This window comes from Stylophora pistillata, chromosome 14 (assembly GCF_964205215.1).
Source record: "Stylophora pistillata chromosome 14, jaStyPist1.2, whole genome shotgun sequence".
In the NCBI taxonomy this organism is placed as follows: domain Eukaryota; kingdom Metazoa; phylum Cnidaria; class Anthozoa; order Scleractinia; family Pocilloporidae; genus Stylophora; species Stylophora pistillata.
In genome coordinates, this window is record NC_142532.1 from 16,060,342 (window position 1) to 16,079,751 (window position 19,410).

A 19,410-nucleotide genomic window follows, 5' to 3' on the forward strand; every position below is an offset into this window, starting at 1 on the left:
TGCCAAATACGAGTCTCACTTTTTTACCTTGTTATTATCACTAGAACCAACAAGGGATTTACAAAGTGAGATGCGTTTCAATATATTGGCTGTTCTAATGGTTTTATACTCATTTGATATAAAACAATGAAAATGAAATGTGACAGACTCCGCTTCCAAAGGGAAGCAATGGACTAAGAAGACCTATGTAGCGAGTCATGGATGCAAGAAAAAGCAAAGAAATAAATTACATGTGTACTGACCTTATTATTCACCATCAGAGGAGTAATAAAACCCTATTATTATCAATGGCAGTATAAAATGTTCGAGTGCACACATCCAAGACCTGATTGCTTGGCGGCGTGAGCCGTTGCCAACAACGTAATGAAGACTTAAACCTATTTTTAAATTATTAAAAATATATTAAAACCTACATTGTTAACAATTTATAAACCTAGTAAGATTCTTTCTTTTGAGAACGAGAAATTTTCCTAGTGACTAGAGCACTAAAACTTATCTTAGACTAGGTGTACACAAGAGGAAATTGTTCCGGGTTCATGATGAATCCGAAACGTTTTATTACCAGATTGATGTTGCCGTTTACACGAAAGTGGACGAACCCGAAATAAAAAATCCCCGGTTTGGTCGTGTCTCCGGAGATTTCGAATCCGGAATTTAAAGTGGGAACTTTGAATCCGATAACTTTTGAATCCGGAAAGTTTTGTCGTGTAACCGCTTTTTTTCTCGAATCCGGATATTATTTCTGCCTGCAATCTTTTGAGTTTGCGGTGAAACCAAACTGGAGGATCTGGTGCTAACATTGCTGGCGGTCTCCGGTTGCCTAATCTTGTTACAGGTTCAGGCGATAAATTTTATCATGTGTACCCCAGTATTTCTGAGGAAACGCAAATTATTATTGCAAGGAAGTTTAACGTCAGCCACACTTAAGCGCCGACGACGTAGATGGCAGGATCGAAGACCGAGATGGTTTTGGGTTAGGCCAGGTCGAACAAGTGCCTGGTGGGACAATATGATGGGAAAAATCACGGTAGCTTACGAGTGGAGAGAAAATTTTAGAATGTCCCACCCTACCTTTATGGAACTTTGTGAAGATCTTAGGCCCCTCCTTGAGAGAAAATCAGAAAAAAAAACCGGAGTTGTCGTTGTGTGTAAACGGTCAGGAATCCGAATATCCTTTCAGTGTAAACCCCTACGAATCCGAATACACCAAAATTGATGAATCCGGAAACATTTACGAATCCGGAAAACTCTCCTCTAGTGTAAACCTAGTCTAAAACTCCATTTGTTGTTTTTGCTGTTGTCATTGTTATCGCTGTTATTGTTGTTCTCCCAGCAATGCTGTTAAAGCTTGCTAACTGTCAGTGCGCCTATACAGGGCCTACGACTTGCTCAATTATGTACAATGAGTGTGCTTAATTCAATTTTCCCCGTTGTAAACGTTACCCTTGAAATCGGACCACGTAAGAACAATTAGCAAAACATTCAAAAAAGAATACTTTACTTCAAGTAGAAACCTTACTGAAATACCTTCAATCGACGATCTTTAATTGACGACACAATGGCCCACTGGCTGCCGTTCTAGAATTTAAACTGAAAATCCAGTTTAAAACTTTGAAAGGGTCTTTTTTTATTCTGATCTTGATCTAGGCATTCTTAAAGTGGCTATCTCTCCATCCAAGGTTTGAAAATGGTAATATAGAATTTCCAAGAAATCATGAATTTGAATCCGATCGAAGAGATGTACCAAAACTCTTCGTCCCCTTATTCCAATCTCACTGTTTTTTTCTTTTCGATGACTGAAAATTTTAACCTGACCCGCCAACTCAAGGATCTCAAAGCTCAGTGGTGTAAGAACGCGTTCTGCCACATGTTCTAGAAGAAATTCGAAGTTGTAGTTGTCCTTATTTCTACTGGCGGGAGCACTTGATTGTTACCGTAGCGTCGACACACTGTCCTCCAAAAAGCGCAGCACGAAGCAATCTTCCTCAATATATGCGCGTATCCTTCACGAAAATTCTGATTGAAAATGGGGTAGATGTATAGTGTCACTGCACGGTTAGAGTACGAAAGGAAATATACCTGATGTAAGCGAAGTCATCATTATAGCAAATCCTCGGTGGTGGTGTATTCAAACAGGCCAAGGCAACCCAAGTTGCCATCCAACAAATGTAGAACGCAATAAGGACTGCTACGAGCATCGATATCACTTTACGATTAACCGTAAAATTCCAGGCGGTACTGATGGCAGTTTGACTCCCTGGGGCAACCCGAGTAAAAATTTTCACCCCGACTGCCGTGTACAAAATTAGAGTAGTTGCAATCGGTATTCCAGTCGTGAGAATAAAATCGCAGATCAAGTAGGTACGGTAAATTTCCTGTGTTTTCAAAAGATCTCTAACAATACGGTTTGCACAGTACGTCTTTCCGTTTATATCTACTAAAGTTGTGCAATGAAATAAAAGGGAGTAACAACAACATGCCAAAATCCATGTGAAGGTGATGATTCCAGCCATAAGTCTTTTGGTCATGGAGCGTCGGAAAGGAAAAAATACTTCCAGGAATCTATCCAAAGCGATAAACGTAAAACTCAAAGTAGAAACGAGCAAAGCCACAAAAGGCACAGCGCTAGTAGCTTTGCATATGAAAACACCAAAGTTTCCTCCGACTAACCACTCGTAACCCGCCAGCAATAGAGAGATTATTTGTGGAATGTTGCATACGGTCACAAGCAGATCTGCCACACTGAGATTCACAATCAGATAGTTGCCTAGGTATCGCCTTTGTCTGTTCATATTCTGATAAACTGAGCAAATTCTGAAAAGACTGCCTACCAGGGATACGATTTTGACGATCGCTAAGGCTAGCACTTTAAAAATCGTTGTTGGCTAAGTTTTTCCGACTAACATCCGGTTTCCGACAGGCTGAGGTCGAGGAACCGTTGCATTGCTGCCATTTGTATAACTTGTGGATCCATTCAACACATCTAAAGATATCGACAACGATTCAGCACATGAGTGGTTGGTGAAACCCATTGTCACTACTGGGAAGAAAACTTTAAACCGGCGAAAGGTTTTGAGACACTTCTACCCGTTTTAAAATTTTATTTCAACAGCTGCTATTTCAGCCGACAGATGTGGTCACTGGGACGTCAAATTGTGGTTGCAACTTCAATCATCTTTGATAATTGCTCGCTAGTGACAACCATATATCGATAGCTAATGAGCTGTTGTTCTTGCGAATCAATAGCCTTTATAGTCTCTTCGCAGCTCACTTCTATCAAAAAGGAATTGTATTTAATCATTCGTTGAAACAAATTTGAGTTCTTGAAAAACTTAAAAGAAGCCACCGAAGGAATACTAACTTTTTGGCAGTGACAGTTTTCCATAAGAGTTTCTCTGTGCCTCATATGGATATACATTATTTCTAATTTAATCGGTGCTATTACGATTTTAGCTTTCTTTCTTTTATATTGTCAAACACTTTTATCATGAGCCTCTGGCTCGGGGGATAGGGAGACCATCCTCTGTGTATTTTTTAACATTAAATAAATTTTCTTCTCTTATCTATCTTACCTTATATAATTCAATGATGATTGAATTGAATGCCTACTGGCGAAGACAAGTACTACGTCAACAAAAAGTAACATGATAATTATCAAAACTGAATATTGTCAAAGTAGTTTTTGAACAATCTTTTACGCTTTCAATATAATTAAATTGCCTTATTCCAGACCTTTTATTGATTTACCTTGCACTGCTTAACGTTTTCTCTCTGATTTTAAAAAGACATCTTTATCTATTTCACGCCGTATCGAATGAGAAAATTGAAACAAAACAGACATTTATCCACTCAGGCTACACCAAGGTTATAAAATCCGACCATAGTGATGCTGAGTTATACATTTGTAACCACTATAAAAAAAAAGCGCAGGTGCGTATATTTTCCTTTGCAGCAAAGGCAAGATGGTAATTAGAGTCTAATTATAACTTCAAAAGAGTTTTCAATCCTGTAGTCTTTGCAATTTAGCCGCCTTATCGCAGATCTTTTTTCAGTTACCTCGATATTTTTAACCCTTTTTAGAGTGTACTCTGTTTTAAAAGACATCACAACCATACTCAAGCCTTTTCCAATGAGGAAATTGAAGCAGAGCAAACATTGATGTACTCACAATAGGCAACAACAAAGTTGAGACCCCGATTCTCGTGAGATCGAATAACATTTTTTATCATTGCATCACCATCTCTAAAAATATTGCATACAATAGGCGCGTACGTATATTTTCACGACCCTCAGCTTTTAGCACGGCTTGATTCCATGTGTTTCTGTCCGAGTAGGGAAGCTAAAAAGAAGAAAGTCAGTAAACGTAGCATGGTAGAGTCCATGAGAACAAAAACTTCTCAGCCATAATTTTCTGGGTCATGAGTGCTAATGAGGGCCTGTTTACACGCAGACTATTTTCAATCCAGTCAGCCGGGGTCGCAATCTGTAATGTAAACGTCTCAAGGTCGGGTAACCCGCTTAGCCGGGCTCACGTCCATGTTACATTCACAGGCGCACCAACAACCTTACCCCGGGATCCCGGGTTGTAAGATTGTGTTTACACGCAGACTATGTTCGACCAAGGCCTGGCGGATTTACTAACCTACCTGGGCCCCCTACTGTCATGTAAACAGGCCCTCATTAAAGACCATCATTGCGCTTCCTACTAGGGTTTCTTTATTTGTCACTTCCATCGAAACAGGACCTGTCTTTATTATTTATGTTTCATCGAGTTTTCTTTCTATACATCCAAATGTCTTGAACTTAACGACCACCAATATGAAAATCATCCCTACAGATGGCCAATATATTATGGTTCTTTGAATTTGAATCTGTAAAAATCGTGTATGAACGCTGCGGTCTTAAGTTTTGTATAAAAGCGATCCTTGCAGTAATGAGCACTAATATACTTAAGTAGTGCTCGTTACTTCGAGGATTGCTTTCATCATACATATGTTATGGTTCTGTTCGATACAAAACAAGATAATTAATTGAATATTGAAGGAGAGAACTTCAGACAAGTCGCATATAGAGCCTCTGGGACATGAACAACTTGAAGTCAAATAACTCATTGCTTTTGTAGAATCCCCAAATCCCTTTTCTGGCTTGAATTTCCCGCTACAGCATCTCAATAATATGCACAAATGTCCGGCCATTGTACGCGTTGAGTGAATTCGTACTGACCCAGACTTTCCAAAGTGTTTCTGGTGCTGATCACGTGACTTACACGTTTGACAGCGGGAACGTTAACTTTACCTATTGACGAAACAAGTCAGCAAATAAACAACACCGCATTTATGTTATTGATCAGGAAAGCAGCAATCGACACAAATTAACTCAATGAAGGTCAAAAAGCAACTTCACGTACCGGCGATCACTTTTCTTTTTCACAATCGATGGCAGATTCTTCAAGTTGACAAATGAACGCTCGCAAGTTAGCTTGAAAAACTATAAAAGACTTCTTATGACTCCTTTCTATCTTCCTCCATTCCCATAAGAGATTCCCGTTTATTTGCAGGGAAAAATTATGATCGTCACCATCAACTAGAGGTGCAACCATTTAAGTAATAAGGGTTGGACTACGGGTTCTTTGAGCTCTGAAAGAGCTCCCGGTCAATTTTTCTTGGCCATTTTTCTGTGGCTACTGCTTTTTATAGGAGGCAAAGCCACATATGCTGTCGAGATGAGTGAGTGACTGAGTGTAACAATCGAATTCTGATCTTGACCCAATTTTAACTACATGTTTCCCAGTGCTACTTAATGTTTTATTTTTTCGGAGTATCTTAGTAGCTCGACATTCACACTCGATACACAGTTGAGTTCCTTCCCCTTTTATGATTTTCTGGATTATAGTCACTATCACGTTACGTTTTTAGTTGCTGCTGCGACTCTACGGAAAAAGCAGCCGCAAGTGAATGCAATTTTCCTTCTCGTAGTTCATTCATGGTAACCATTGCTTTTTAATAAGACATAGAAAAAACTCGGAACACGCACGAATTTTAAAGCAGGAATTTCAATCGTTCAAGTTTACAACTCTTTGTCCTGTAATCTGGACGCAAAAACGCCCAGTACATACGGAGGAATTTTTTCTTTAATAAGCTGCTTCAGAAATGCGTAATTACGGCTTATTTTTGAAGAAAAGTAAGACCAAATCTTAATGACTGTCTTTTATCAAACTGAACGTTCCTATAAAACCTAGTTTTGGAAAGTAAGTCCACAACTTTTTCTTGTTCAGTTTTCTCAAAGTATGACAATAAAATTTTTTTAATCCTTCGGCAACGAAAATCTGTTTCACCATATAGTAGCAAAGCCTACTTCAAGAACTGCGAAATGACTGTACTGTTTTAGACAGCCAGCTCCCTTTTCCCTCTAATCGTAGCCGTCTAATTAAGTTTTCATACTTCAATGGCCCGCCACGGTATATAAATCTTTCGAAATAAAAAAAATTGTCAAGTCTACTCCCAATTGACTGTGTGAAATTAAACCACGTAAATTCTCTTGATCTTGGATGCAAATTTCGCCAAACTTCTGAAAGCGCGAAATCCCTTTTTAAAGATTCATATTCTTTGTGTATAGAGATATTCCCACCAAATTTATCGAGGGGGTTGTCGTAACAATTAAAATCTCCTCCGATGATAATCGCAGAGGAGGGAATAAAAAAATTCGTGAATCGAAACAAAAACATTTTCCGTTCGGTAGGATTGGTAGGAGCGTAGATATTGACTAGATTAATATCAACGTCGTTGCACATGATCAAAACACTGACAATACGACCTAGTCAGTCCTTTCCTTCTTCCAAGATTAGATTTCGTCTGAGCATTTCGAAGAAATCAAGGTAACGACACCACCCTGTTTTCCGTAGGCAGGGGACCAAAAAGCACGACCCAGCCATCTACGGGATAGAGATTTGATGGTAGATTCAGGATGAATTAACGTTTCTTGCACAAAACAGTCATCACAGTTGGACTTCTCGATCAAATCAAACAAGAAATTGTAGGTAAGGGGGTTTGCTAGCCCCCTTGCATTGATAGTTAGAGTTTTGAAGGATTCTTGGAAAAAAAGACACTGACACATTTCCCTTGAAGATTCTTGGAAAAAAGACTCACTTAAGAATCATAAGCTTACTTGACCTGTTTCTCGCGTTTTTCCTCTCTGAGGTAGGGGTCGAGAGTTCAAATGATGATGATTTTCTTTTCAGTTCGTGAGTAGTTTTCATCTCTTTTTCTGGGTTGTTAGGAGTCACCAATATGGGAGTGTGTGATGCGGTAGGTACAGGGATAGGAGAACGGGGTTTTCCGGTGACAACTGTTGGCGCATTAGATTTTCGGGAGCACGCAAGAGAAAATTCGTCGGGCAGTTTGCCAGGTGTTCGGCCGGAAGGTAGTTTGATGGCAGATTTGATTGTGGCGATGAGTCCTTGAGAAGTGATGAGAGGTGAGTCCGTAGGGGTAGATTCAGAAGATTGGTCGGGTTGTTAAGACGGAAGATCGGGGGGTTCAGACGGAAGATCGGGCTGGCTAAGTTCATTGGGCTGTTCAGGAGGCGGTTAAGTGGATGGATCAGAAGCAGAAAGTTCAGAAGAAGGATCAGAGAGTTGTTCAGCAAGCAATTAAGTACTTTATTGTTTTTTCTTTTTTAGATCATTTTATTTTATTCATATGAATGCGGAGTTTGGAGCTCTGTTACGCCGCTCCTCTTGTTTGGGGAATACTAAAAAACGTTCATTTCCATGAAGGTTGTAAAGTTTGTAATTGTTGACTTCTCAATTAAAAATATTGTATCACTTTTTCTCTAGAGATTAGAAGATCTATTTTCCAAGTGTTTCACCGGTGGCAGTACAGATCTTTGACTGCAAGACGAACGAACAAGGGCCGGGATTTAAATGAACCGAGAAAGGATGAGGCTGGTCCAGCCCATCAGTAACGACTGGAAATTCTATAGACTAGGATGATGGCTCAGGATAAATTAACACTGACAATTAGCGACAGCTGTCGCAACATAAAGCAGGAGGACGAATAACTGTGATCAGAGTTGGTATAGTCTTCCTGAATCATCAGCTTAGTGCGAATAAGTTCTCACTCTGTACCACTTCAAAACAATTCCTAGTTAGGCAGTTAGGCTGTATGTCTTCCTCTCGCTTTATTTTGATATACTGGAGCTTTGTTGAGTCAGACCAAAGGCCGCCTTAAACTTTACAGACAGCTTATTTCTGAGACATATTGACCCGCACGAGTTAATTCTAATTATTATAACAGCTACTCTCACTGTGGTGTATGAGTTACAATGATATCGAAATAAGATAATTATTTTGTATGCCCCTCTTCTTACGCATAACTCGCCCTGCGCTCGCCCTGCGCTCGCCCTGCGCTCGCCCTGCGCTCGCCCTGCGCTCGCCCTGCGCTCGCCCTGCGCTCGCCCTGCGCTCGCCCTGCGCTCGCCCTGCGCTCGCCCTGCGCTCGCCCTGCGCTCGCCCTGCGCTCGCCCTGCGCTCGCCTTGAGCTATCCCCGCTTGCCGTAATAATGTGGTAGCATTGACACTTTTTAGACAGGCTATTTTAATCGCCTCATGCCCATCACTTCAGCTTATCTTTTATGTCTAGGACAAAGTATCTTTGAATTGTTCGCTAATGCCGATACGAGTTATTTCGCTCGTAAATGACATGGCGTGTAAATAATTTAGCAGCGCAACGCAGTCATTATTGGCAATATTTGTCTTATCTAGTACGTTCGTTAAAGTCGATGCGACTCAGTTATTTTCGCTTGTAAATGACATGGCGTGTAAATAATTTAGCAGCGAAATACATTCATTATTTGTAATATTTGGCAATATTGTTATTTTCGCTCGTAAATGACATGGTGTGTAAATAATTTAGCAGCGCAATACATTCATTATTGGCAATATTTGGCAATATTTGGCATTATTATCCAACTACACCTAGACGAGTACAAATAATGCCATAGAGGCGTACAAATATCACACGGTATTTGTACTCGTCTATTGTAGTACCGATTAAACAGGTTTTCTCGCATCGCGCAAGCGAAGAATTGGATTGTAGTTACGAATAAAAAAAACAAATGGCGGACAATTTGAATCATATGACGAAGTGTCAGAATGGCTGGCAAATATAGGCCCACGTTCATTAGATTAATCGAACGAAGAAAAACAGCTTGACGACCAGAAAATGTCTTCATTTAATGAAGAAAATAGAAACAGCGACACAACAACGCGCCAATTCCGTTTCGCTTCGGATACTTCTGTCACGCACACCCCGTATAATAAATATCCGCGAAACTCGCCCTCACTGAAATAACAATTTGGCATGTTGGATAATAAATAACTTATTAGACGTTTTGTTGTGTTATAGTATCGCTGAGTATTTTCATTCGTTATTTCTATTTTGACTCGCCCTACGGAATCGTCAAAATACGGCACAACACGTAAAAATACTCAGCGATACTACACGACAAAAAGTCTAATAAGATATATATATTTGTCTTATCTATGGATAAAGGCTTCGTCGGTGGGTTGATATATTCAAATTATTTTGTCTTATCTAGTACGTTTTCCATCACAGGCTAAAATATCTGAAAATTTCCCTTAAAATCTTTTTTTTTTTTTTATTTTTCAACTAAAAGGAAAACTAGTCCAGTATGTTTTTCAATTGTTTTCAGGTATCTATTCGGAAAGCTTAGGTCATGTTATCTCTATAGAAACCGTATTATTCATTTCAGAAATGAGCCATGTAAAAAAATTTTTAAATCACTGAAAGGCATCTTGAATTAAGAATTTAAACAAGCCAGGGTTGCACTTCGCACCCGATGGATATATTGTTACGAAGACTTTTAAAGTTCTAACCTCCACACAAGAGGAGACATTTGACTGCTTTCATATGGTATTTTCGACACTGTCTGTTGTAACCCCGTCGCGTAATGATCTCATTTCAAGATCATACCCGTTCTGAGACATTGTGTTTTTACCTTAGCCAGAGAACTTTTTTCAGTATAAGCCTGCGAAAATATAAGAAAAGCCGTTTAGAGATTAATAACAAGATACCTTAGAGGACATTGAATAAAATAATTTTTTACAACTTTCATTAGAATAAGGCTGAAGACAATTTTAAGCCAACTATATCAGGATATGAAAGGCTTTTTTCTTTCTGTTTAGTTTCTTTCCGAATCTTAAGACAAAAGTATTTTTAGACTCATGTCACTGTTTATTGAATTCGTTCATTAATCATTAATTGTCTTTTAAAGAAGAACAGCGAAGTAGTTTCAATAATTTTGCCACACCCTTCGGATTTAAATACTATTTGCACTAATAACAAAGAAAACTTTTATATCGAGAAGAAAACAAAACAACGCCATCCAGGTTTCATTGGTTCGACGGAAATCAGGAGTACTGGATGAAACAGAAGTTTTAAACCAAACTCTAACGAAGATTATTCATAAGCGTTTCCACATCTCTGGGGAAGTTATTCTTGAAAATTGATCCGCGCCATGGATATTTCGTATTCTAGTTGCTTTCGGTTGCTGTTAAGCCTTATCATGACTGCTTTTGTCACACCAAAAGGTTAGTTATACTATCACTGCGTTCGATCTAAGTAAAGAAAACTATCACTGAGTTGGATTTTAGCCTTAATACAAGTTCTCACCCTTTGTTTTGCACTGCTCCTCTAGCATGTATTTACCCGCTGGTGAATTCTTACATGTATCTCAGCAAAGAGCCCCGCTTCTCCGACGAAAAGTCAATCAAACTTTAATGATCAAGAGAGAAACAAATTATCAACTCATCGTATAGAAATAGCATTTAAATAGTAGTTAAAAGACCTGCAGATAAGTTCTTTAGAGGTGCAGTCGCTAAATAGCTCTTTGAAGGCCAATATCGAGTGCAGCTTCCTTCTAACAATTACCAAATTATTTTACACTAAGACTTAATTTGACACCATGAACCGAAAGTAAACTAAAATCCGAAAGATGCTACCTTAAGTAGAGTTCCATTAGCTGGTTTCGCTAATCTGTGCTCACTGTTAGTTTTAAAAACTTTGATACTCGATCCTCTTTACTAAGTTTATAGCCTACACGTGAGAAAAAGTAGTAGAACTCCTTCATCAATCTAGTTTGAATTTATTCTATGGGAATTAAACAGGTCGGGGCTGCGGGGCAACTAAAATGACTTGCCTGATATTATTTTTCGCATATCCCACCTGATGGACACATAGTTGAGAAGACTGTTAAAGCTATATTGCCCCAATACAAGAGGACACAAGTAACTGCTTTTAATCGGCATTTTCAGCACTGTCTGTTGCAGCCCCATAGCGCAACAATCTCCTTTCAAGATCATACTTGCGATGCGACATTGTATTCTTCTCTATACCAGAGAACTTTTCAATATAAGGCTGCGGAATGATAATAAAAGCCTTTTAGAGATTAATAACAAGCTACCGTGGAGTACATACGGTGATCGAATGTTTTCAAGTTTAATTTGAATAGGGCTGAATACACTTTGGAGCCCTATTGGAGTAAAATAGTTTTGGCACATTTCTAAAACTTACAGCCAGCTATATCAGGATAAATGAAAGGACGTTTTCTTTCAGTTTCCTTTTGCCGAATCATGGGATCAAAATATTTTCAGACGCGTGTCACTGTTTGATAAATTCATTCATCAAATAATAATTGTGTTGTAAAGTAGCAAACTCTGACGAAGATTATTCATAAACGTTCCCACATCTCTGGGGTAGTTATTATTTGAGATTGATCCGCGCCATGCATATTTCGCATATTATTTGTTTTCTGTTGCATATAAGCCTTATCATGACTGCGTTTGTCTCATCAAAAGGTTAGTTACACCATCACTGCGTTCGATCTGAGTGAAGAAAACTATCACGGAATTGAATTTCAGCCTCAATACAAGGACTCATCCTTTTTTGCACCGTTCCTCTAGCATGTATTTACCCGCTGGTGAATTCTAACCTGTATCTCAGCAAAGAGCCCCGCTTCTCTGACAAAAAGACAATAAAACTTTCGTGGTCAAGCGAGAAACACAAATTATTAACTCATCGTATACACAGCATTTGAGTAGCGGTTAGAGGACCTGCAAATAAGTTCTTTATCGGTGCAGTCACTAAATAGCTATTTGTATAATATTTTTACCCCGAGATTGAATTTGACACCGTGAAGCGAAAATCTGAAAGATGCTACCTTGAGTAGAGCCACATTAGCCGGTTTCACTAATCTGTACTTACTATTAGTTTCAATAACTTTGATATTTAATCCTCTTTACAAAGTTTATAATTTATACGTTTGGCTGAGAAAAAGCAGAACTTCCTATTTTATTTCATTCATCAATCTAAGTTAAAACTATTTGCATGAAAAATATAACTATTCAATGATCTTTAGTCTGGAAGTTACAAATGCCAACTTCATAGCTGGAGGCAAAACGAATAAGGTGGTTTGAATAAAATAAAAAAAAGAGGAGGCTGGTTAAAACCAATATTATAAAATGTTATCTCCGTTGAAATTCGAAAATGGTTAGAAATGCCAGACTTGTTTGATGTCTCATGAAGGATTAATACTCCTAACAAGCGACAGAGAGGGCACGTTCAAGGGGGTTGGCACTTCACTAATAGTCTGTTGCTAAGGAAGACTTCAAAGCCTCTTAATCTCGGTTTCTTGACCCCTATGGTAATCGAAGTTGGTCAAGTTGGTTCTTATCCATGTTCCCTTTAAATGGTTTGAATCACGATCATAGCTTATGTATCACGTGACAAGAATGAAAAAATGTGGTATCTACTTGGACAAATTAGATCTGGAAAAGAGCAGACTGACAGCAGTTTTTATAAAAATAACGACACATTTGAAACTAAATTTATAAGACATGTTTCGGTCGTTCAACGACCATCTTCAGTTGAGAGTAGAACTGATTTGAAATTACATTTGAATTTGTAATGTAGTACTAAACAAAAGCTATTGAAACTAACAGAATACCTAAAGATCACAAAAGAGTGTATAATATGACGTGTTAAATAGAACGAAAGTGTTAAATTAACGTGATATAATTGCTTTTTTAAAGAAGGTTGCTCCCACGAAATATGTAGCGCTTCTTTTATCTTGACCTGGAATCTTGTGGTCGCATGATCTATAACTTTAAAACAGTTAGCATATCAGGAATTGCGGCATGCTTGGGATTGTTGAAGATGTTGAAAGATATGTGAGGTCCTGTCCCTTTCTAAGTGTTCGCGAATGCGTGTCGAAAGGTGTCGGCTCAAATGTAGTAAATACATTACGTTGCCTCTTTGCATGTTTCAAATTTAGCATTAGGCGCAAACATTTCACCTCTCTACAACCCTTTTGAAAAGCGCCTACCAATGTCGTGTCCCAAATCCAAAATCTTGAGTTGACAAATTTAATTTGACATATTACTTTCCTTCTTTGGTTGAGTATACACTCTATACAATGCTAAATTTGCACTGTATCTTTTTTTTTTCATGATGGTCTTAGGGGAACGATGGCTATAACGGCTACCGATTAAAATTTTTGCCATTTAACGGCTAAGGATTAATTTCTTTCCATTGTTTTTAAGAGGAATATTTTTACGGATTACTTTCTTACGACCATAGGTTAAAATTAGTCGAGTGTTACGCCTAACGGCTAAATATTTCGCCGTTTTACAGCTGACGGTTAATCCCAGTGAAACCCTCTCGTATACGTGCTTACATCGTTTAACTGTGATATATATTATCATCAATGCATCCCAACCATATTTTCCAGGGTAGGTGCCAATGCATCTGTTTTTCCCCAAAATAAAAGAAAAATGAGTTAATTTTCTCAACCGACAGAAGCAGTCAGCTTGGAGCCCGTGGTTAATCAAGAAACCTCACTAAAGCTGTTCAGGCAGAGTTTGCTTTCGTTAGACAACTTTCACTATCTCCATGCACCTAAACTCGAAGAAATAATTACCTACGACGACTTTGAATGTATATTTAAATGCCTTTACCATCCTCTGTGTGTTTCCCTAAACCTGGCTACTGAAGGTGAACTGTGGTGCGAGTTACTGTCATCTCATAAGTACAACGATTCTAACGAGTACAAGGAACACAAGTATTCGCATCATATTCACTTTGAGGTGAGGGGTTATCTTTATCTTTAACCCATAATGATAGCTTATTTCCATCACTAAAGTCCCAATAAAGGATTTTGCCAGACCATGTACTACAGGGTAGGCGGGAAGATGCAGTTAGAAAATACAAATACAAATGAAGTAATGTTACATGCAAATAACACAAGGAAGTGGTCAAGACGTTCACAACCTACTTAATATCATTCTTTTTATCTATTGCATCCCAGTCCTAGTGTTTTTTCTTTATTCTGGTGGCCGCTCAAATGTAGTAAGCCGACTCACGAAAAACAAAATGTGGGTGTAACTATTCGCATTTCACAATGAAAGGATTGTTGTTGTTGTTCTTTCTTTTTTTCTTTTTTTTAATTGAGTTTTAGTTTTAATTTAGATATTTTTTTGTTTTGGAAGGAGAGGTCTCACAACAGCCTTATATTTTCAGAATGGTGAAGTCTTAAAAAGATAGACGTTACTAGCCTTACCATAGTGTGAATGGTACATATCTCTTTTGTTTCTTCAGAATGCTTGCGTGAAAGATCCATGCAAGAACAACTCCACTTGTCAAAGCGATGTCACCAAGAAACGTTATCGTTGCCTGTGTTCCTCTGGGTTTAGGGGCGAGACTTGTGAAGAAGGTAAGAAACGTTTTAATTTCTAAAAAAAATACAATTATAAAGTAACAGACACACCAAACAAACAAACATGAACACGCGTACATCTCAGTTCGTGACGTAATAATCGAAAATCCGAAGTTTAAGGTATTTCGTAAACAAGGTTAGGGAGGACTTCTCTATCCTAAGTATGTGAGGGGCTGAAGAAAAGTAAGAAAACCCTTACACGACCATGAGGTTGGAAACTATTACACATGTTATTTACAAATAAAACAAGGAAAATCATTTTCAGATATTGATGAGTGCGCTGAGGGAATACACAGCTGCAGTGTTAATGCTGTGTGTAGCAATACCAAGGGATCCTACAATTGTACAGGTAAACTTGGATACTATGGAGATGGATTGATGTGCGAAGGTAAAATTTTCCAAGTAGGAGCTATATGATGACATAGTTCAAGAGCTGATCCTATCTAATCCAATTGTACCAGCGTGAAGATAATCAATCAAAAATATGTTTAAGACGAAGAGCGAGGATTTTGCTTTGAGAATACCGTTCCGAGATTTGTTCTAGTGTTTTGTTCACTGCACATTATGGAGTTTTCCTTTTTCGCCTCTCCTCGCTCAGCTCAATTTCTTTTATATGTAATGAGTAACATATTTTAATAGAGTTATTAAGATGGCTCCTGAAGCTACCAGCTTTTGTCCATAATGTCAATCAAATAGCTGACATTTTCTGAATAACAGCTCTTCGTAAGTTTGAACTAATCACGACTACTTGATATATCCCAAGCAGGCATGTATATCATCAGTTTGGGGGTGATATTTATGCAAATATACCTCACCAATATGCGAAATACATTTGTAATTATGTACTTTATCTTTTACAGATGCGTACCACTCGTGTACAGAAATCTACAAAAGTCAAAGGTACATCAATGTTGATAATATTAATTCTATTAAGCTTGGGGCTAGGGTTAGGTTAGATAAAATACGAAACAATGGCGTGACAGTGCACCTGATTTTAGATCAATTCTATGGGAGTAAGTCAAACGTTGACGTTTGGTGGTAATGTTACTAATGCAGAGCGAACAAGCCATGTTATGCGTTTCGCTAAATATTCTACAACCATGAATCTCTCAAAGTTCCCTACTCGAGCCTTTTTGTACTCATGAATAAAGGCTGATAGTTTCTAAAGAAACTGTTTGGGGCTGCTTCGGTGGGGGTAAAGAAATGATTTGGATTTCTGACAATTCTTTATCCTTTTTAGACATCAAAATTTCAATTGAAGGCAACGGTTTATGCACTAGTGTGTATTACAAACCTACAGACTCGCGTAATTACTTGTTATATTTGTCTTCGCATCCATCTCACGTTAAGAATTCCATTCCTTTTCCTCAGTTTCTAAGACTTCGTCGTTTATGTAGAGATGACTCTAATTTCCACCACAAATCAGAGTCAAAGTGCCAGTTTTTCGATAAACGTGGTTACCCTGTTTCTGTCGTTCAAGCGGGTTACCACCGCGCCCAACTTATTGATCGACATTCAGCACTACAAACGTCGCATAGGGAAGATTCCGACCGCATTCCTTTCACTCTCACGTTTCACCCTCACAACCACTCAGTTAAATCCATCATTATTAAAAACTTTAAATTACTTCAAAACGATCCAGAGAAAAGCACTATCTTTTCGCAGCCTCCGCTCATTTCATTCAAACGCGACAAAAACATGGGCAATTTTTTGGTCAGAAGTTTTTTTCAGACTAATGACCAACCAGGCACTTTTGAATGCGCTCGTGCACGATACAAAACGTTTCCTTTCATTTACAACACTGATAAAATATCGGGACCTAAACGATCCATTAAGATCACCGATCACTTCACGTGCACCTCCGCCAACGTAATCTATTGCATAACTTGCACTTATTGCAAAAAGATATACATCGGCGAAACAGGGAGAAGACTAGGTGACCGATTCCGAGAACACCTTCGAGACGTGGAAAGGAATGACAAGGACACATCGAAACCAGTCGCTAGACATTTTAATTTACCTAATCATTATAAGCAACATATGGCACTCTGCGGTCTTTCCTTACACTTAGGTAGCACGGAAAGCCGTAAAACTCTTCAACAAAAGCTCATCTTTCAAACCGGCAGTCTAAATCCCACAGGGATCAACGAACGCTTTTCATTCTACTAATTTATTCGTGTTTTTCTAGTTGCCATGTTCCAACCAATAACGTAGCTCCATTTTCTGCCTTCAAAAGCACACACAACCCACAATTTCTCTATTCACTCCGACGAAGGGCTAACGCTCGAAACGTCAGCTTTTGTGATCGTTACGGTGGCCAATTTACCATTTCAACTTTGTTGATATATCCAAACTTTTTGTACCCAGTTTGCCAATTTGTTCATCATTTGTCAGATATCAATATCAGGCTTCCCGGGAGACCTTAGAAACTTTGCTATGTAAAATGTATACTTTTCTATATGAAAAAAAATTCAAATACTAACCATAACTCGGGCCGGACTGAGTTAATTGGACGGAAGAAGAACTGGAGAAAGAACGACGCTCGGTCTATGCGCCATAATCTACAGCCAAATATTTTCCCGTCTAGCCCTACTAATCAGTCTATAGGATCACACTCTTTACTTCACGTAATCAAACTAAATACATAAATATAGAAGAAACAAATAATCAACTCGTCGAAAAAAAAGAAAAAAAAATGGCTTAACTTCAGTCCAAGTACAAGTACAAAAAAAAAAATGCTTTACTTCAGGTCACAGGAGAATAGAGCCTACCAACTTCTGGTGGATCATAGGAAGGTCAACGTTCACTGTCACATGACTGATGACCTTGAAGGCTGCGGGGGCGGTGGATGGACATTGGTAATGAAAATGGACGGCACAAAGGTATCTTGTCTCTCTTCAATATTGCCTGTGAGTCAAATATTATACTTACGAGGGAAAATTTGACATGTGACTTCTTGCTGAAAGGAGATATCATCACTATGCGCTACATATGGGGAAACTATCTCCTACTGTAGTCATCATACTCACAAAGTGCAGTATTCAAAATTTCCATAGCTTTTACCCCCCCCTCCCCCCCCCCATAACTGAACCTTCTACATTACATCGCCCTGAAGGGATCATAATCGTCAGACGAGGGATTAGATAGGATGAAGATGCTCGTAAAATTGTAAAAGAAACTCATTCGAGCTCTAAGTGGAAATACCTAAAAAGCAATCGAAATATTTTTGAGCTTATTTAAAACGTCAGTGTCACAAAAATTATTTAGCTACAGGTTGGTTCACAATATCCCCAGCATCCATTCTTTTAAAACTATTATGTATATTGTACTTCTTCTCTCTTCTGTCCTTGGATAATAACTTTTGGCAGGAATTCGTTTCAGCTTTTTTTTTTTTTTTAAATGTATCGGGACTTTCTTTAATTTCCCTTCTAATACCATCTTGGACGACAGAAAATTTATGACTAAAATATTTACCAGGCAGAAGCAACTACTACAGGGATGACACTTTGCTTTTTTGAATCTTCAATGCAAAGGGTGAAGTGAATAAGGCGGATCCCTCAAACATTGGCTGTGTGAACAAGTGTAGACTTGCAAAGTCACAAAGAACAGTCATAACCGATCTCAGACGATTTTTATTCCAACCCGACTATATCTTTAACCTTTATATTTAGCAACCTGAAAGAACAATCCATAATAAGCAGCCGAAGAAAGGATGTTAGAGACCCAATGCCGAGGGCTTTAAATTCTCGTAAACTAAACAAATAACGTTCCTCAATCTCGCTGTAGAATATTTCGAACCATTCTACTAGTTTTAGTTGTAATCTGCCTATGATCCAATTATCCTTTAACTCATTTCAACTTTTCCATCTACATAGCCAACCTTCCACTTTGATTCGCAACTGTGGAGTAACATGAGTGACTTTAATCCTCAATTGGGGGAGACGGGGCTTGACTTTCAAGAGACCAAGCTACCGACCTATTGGAACACATCCTTCTCCAAGATCTGTCTGGGGATGAAGATTGGTAATCTGTCCAGGTTCATTCTCGTCAAAAAGCAAGCCAGCTCTTTGTACTCACTGATCGCTGACGGACAATACCGTGACACGAGACTGGGTCGTAATACATGGAAGTTGCTGATTGGCTCCGAGGCATCCTTGCAATCGAACTGTGACAAGGAAGGGTTCAATCCCACTTCGAGGAACGAAGGAAATGCCAAAGCTAGAATCGGTATCATTGCCAACGACAACAAAAATTGCCGCTATTGTGATTCCAGAATTGGCTTTGGCACAGGTGGGTACGGAGACGACTCCAACACGTGTGGGAACGAAGCAAGGCACAATTCAGATAATGGAGACAAACACATCAAAGCCATGGGGTACATCTTGGTTCAGTGACAAGGAAATCGATCTAATCTTCAAGAATTTAACAAGGAGCCAACCCTAAAAGACTTGTATATAGGAGGATGTAGCAAAAGAGGTCTGAAAAAGAATGTAGACACCGAATCTGAACTTATCATGTTTCGTCTTGATAGGATTTCCACTCCCTCCTTCCTCCAAAAAGTGCAATTTGCGACAGATAAAAGTGCTTCGTGGTTAGTCCAGCGAGGGGGGGTGGGGGATA

The 19,410-nt window shown here is 38.7% G+C and overlaps 1 protein-coding gene across 2 annotated transcripts; it reads left to right on the plus strand.

Moving 5' to 3' along the window:
* The first annotated feature begins 10,342 nt into the window (after window positions 1-10,342).
* Window positions 10,343-19,410, plus strand: LOC111346116 (uncharacterized). 2 transcript variants are annotated; one of them, XM_088746039.1, is made up of 7 exons: window positions 10,343-10,609; window positions 13,875-14,161; window positions 14,673-14,787; window positions 15,056-15,178; window positions 15,651-15,690; window positions 17,540-17,672; window positions 18,666-19,410. In XM_088746039.1, exons 1-7 carry the CDS (start codon window positions 10,537-10,539, stop codon window positions 19,182-19,184), a joined length of 1,290 nt encoding a protein of 429 aa, XP_088602165.1. In that variant the 5' UTR covers window positions 10,343-10,536; the 3' UTR covers window positions 19,185-19,410. The 2 variants fall into 2 exon arrangements, with proteins under 2 accessions (XP_088602165.1, XP_088602167.1); XM_088746041.1 differs by having other exon boundaries at window positions 15,056-15,139.

What these genes read in the sequence shown, in the direction of transcription:
- LOC111346116 (XM_088746039.1), top strand. Translation starts at nt 10,537, where the DNA reads ATGGATATTTCGTATTCTAGTTGCTTTCGGTTGCTGTTAAGCCTTATC. An exon ending in AGATGGATTGATGTGCGAAG is followed by an intron (nt 15,179 to 15,650) that starts GTAAAATTTTCC and finishes TATCTTTTACAG; the next exon opens with ATGCGTACCACTCGTGTACA. An exon ending in GAAATCTACAAAAGTCAAAG is followed by an intron (nt 15,691 to 17,539) that starts GTACATCAATGT and finishes GCTTTACTTCAG; the next exon opens with GTCACAGGAGAATAGAGCCT.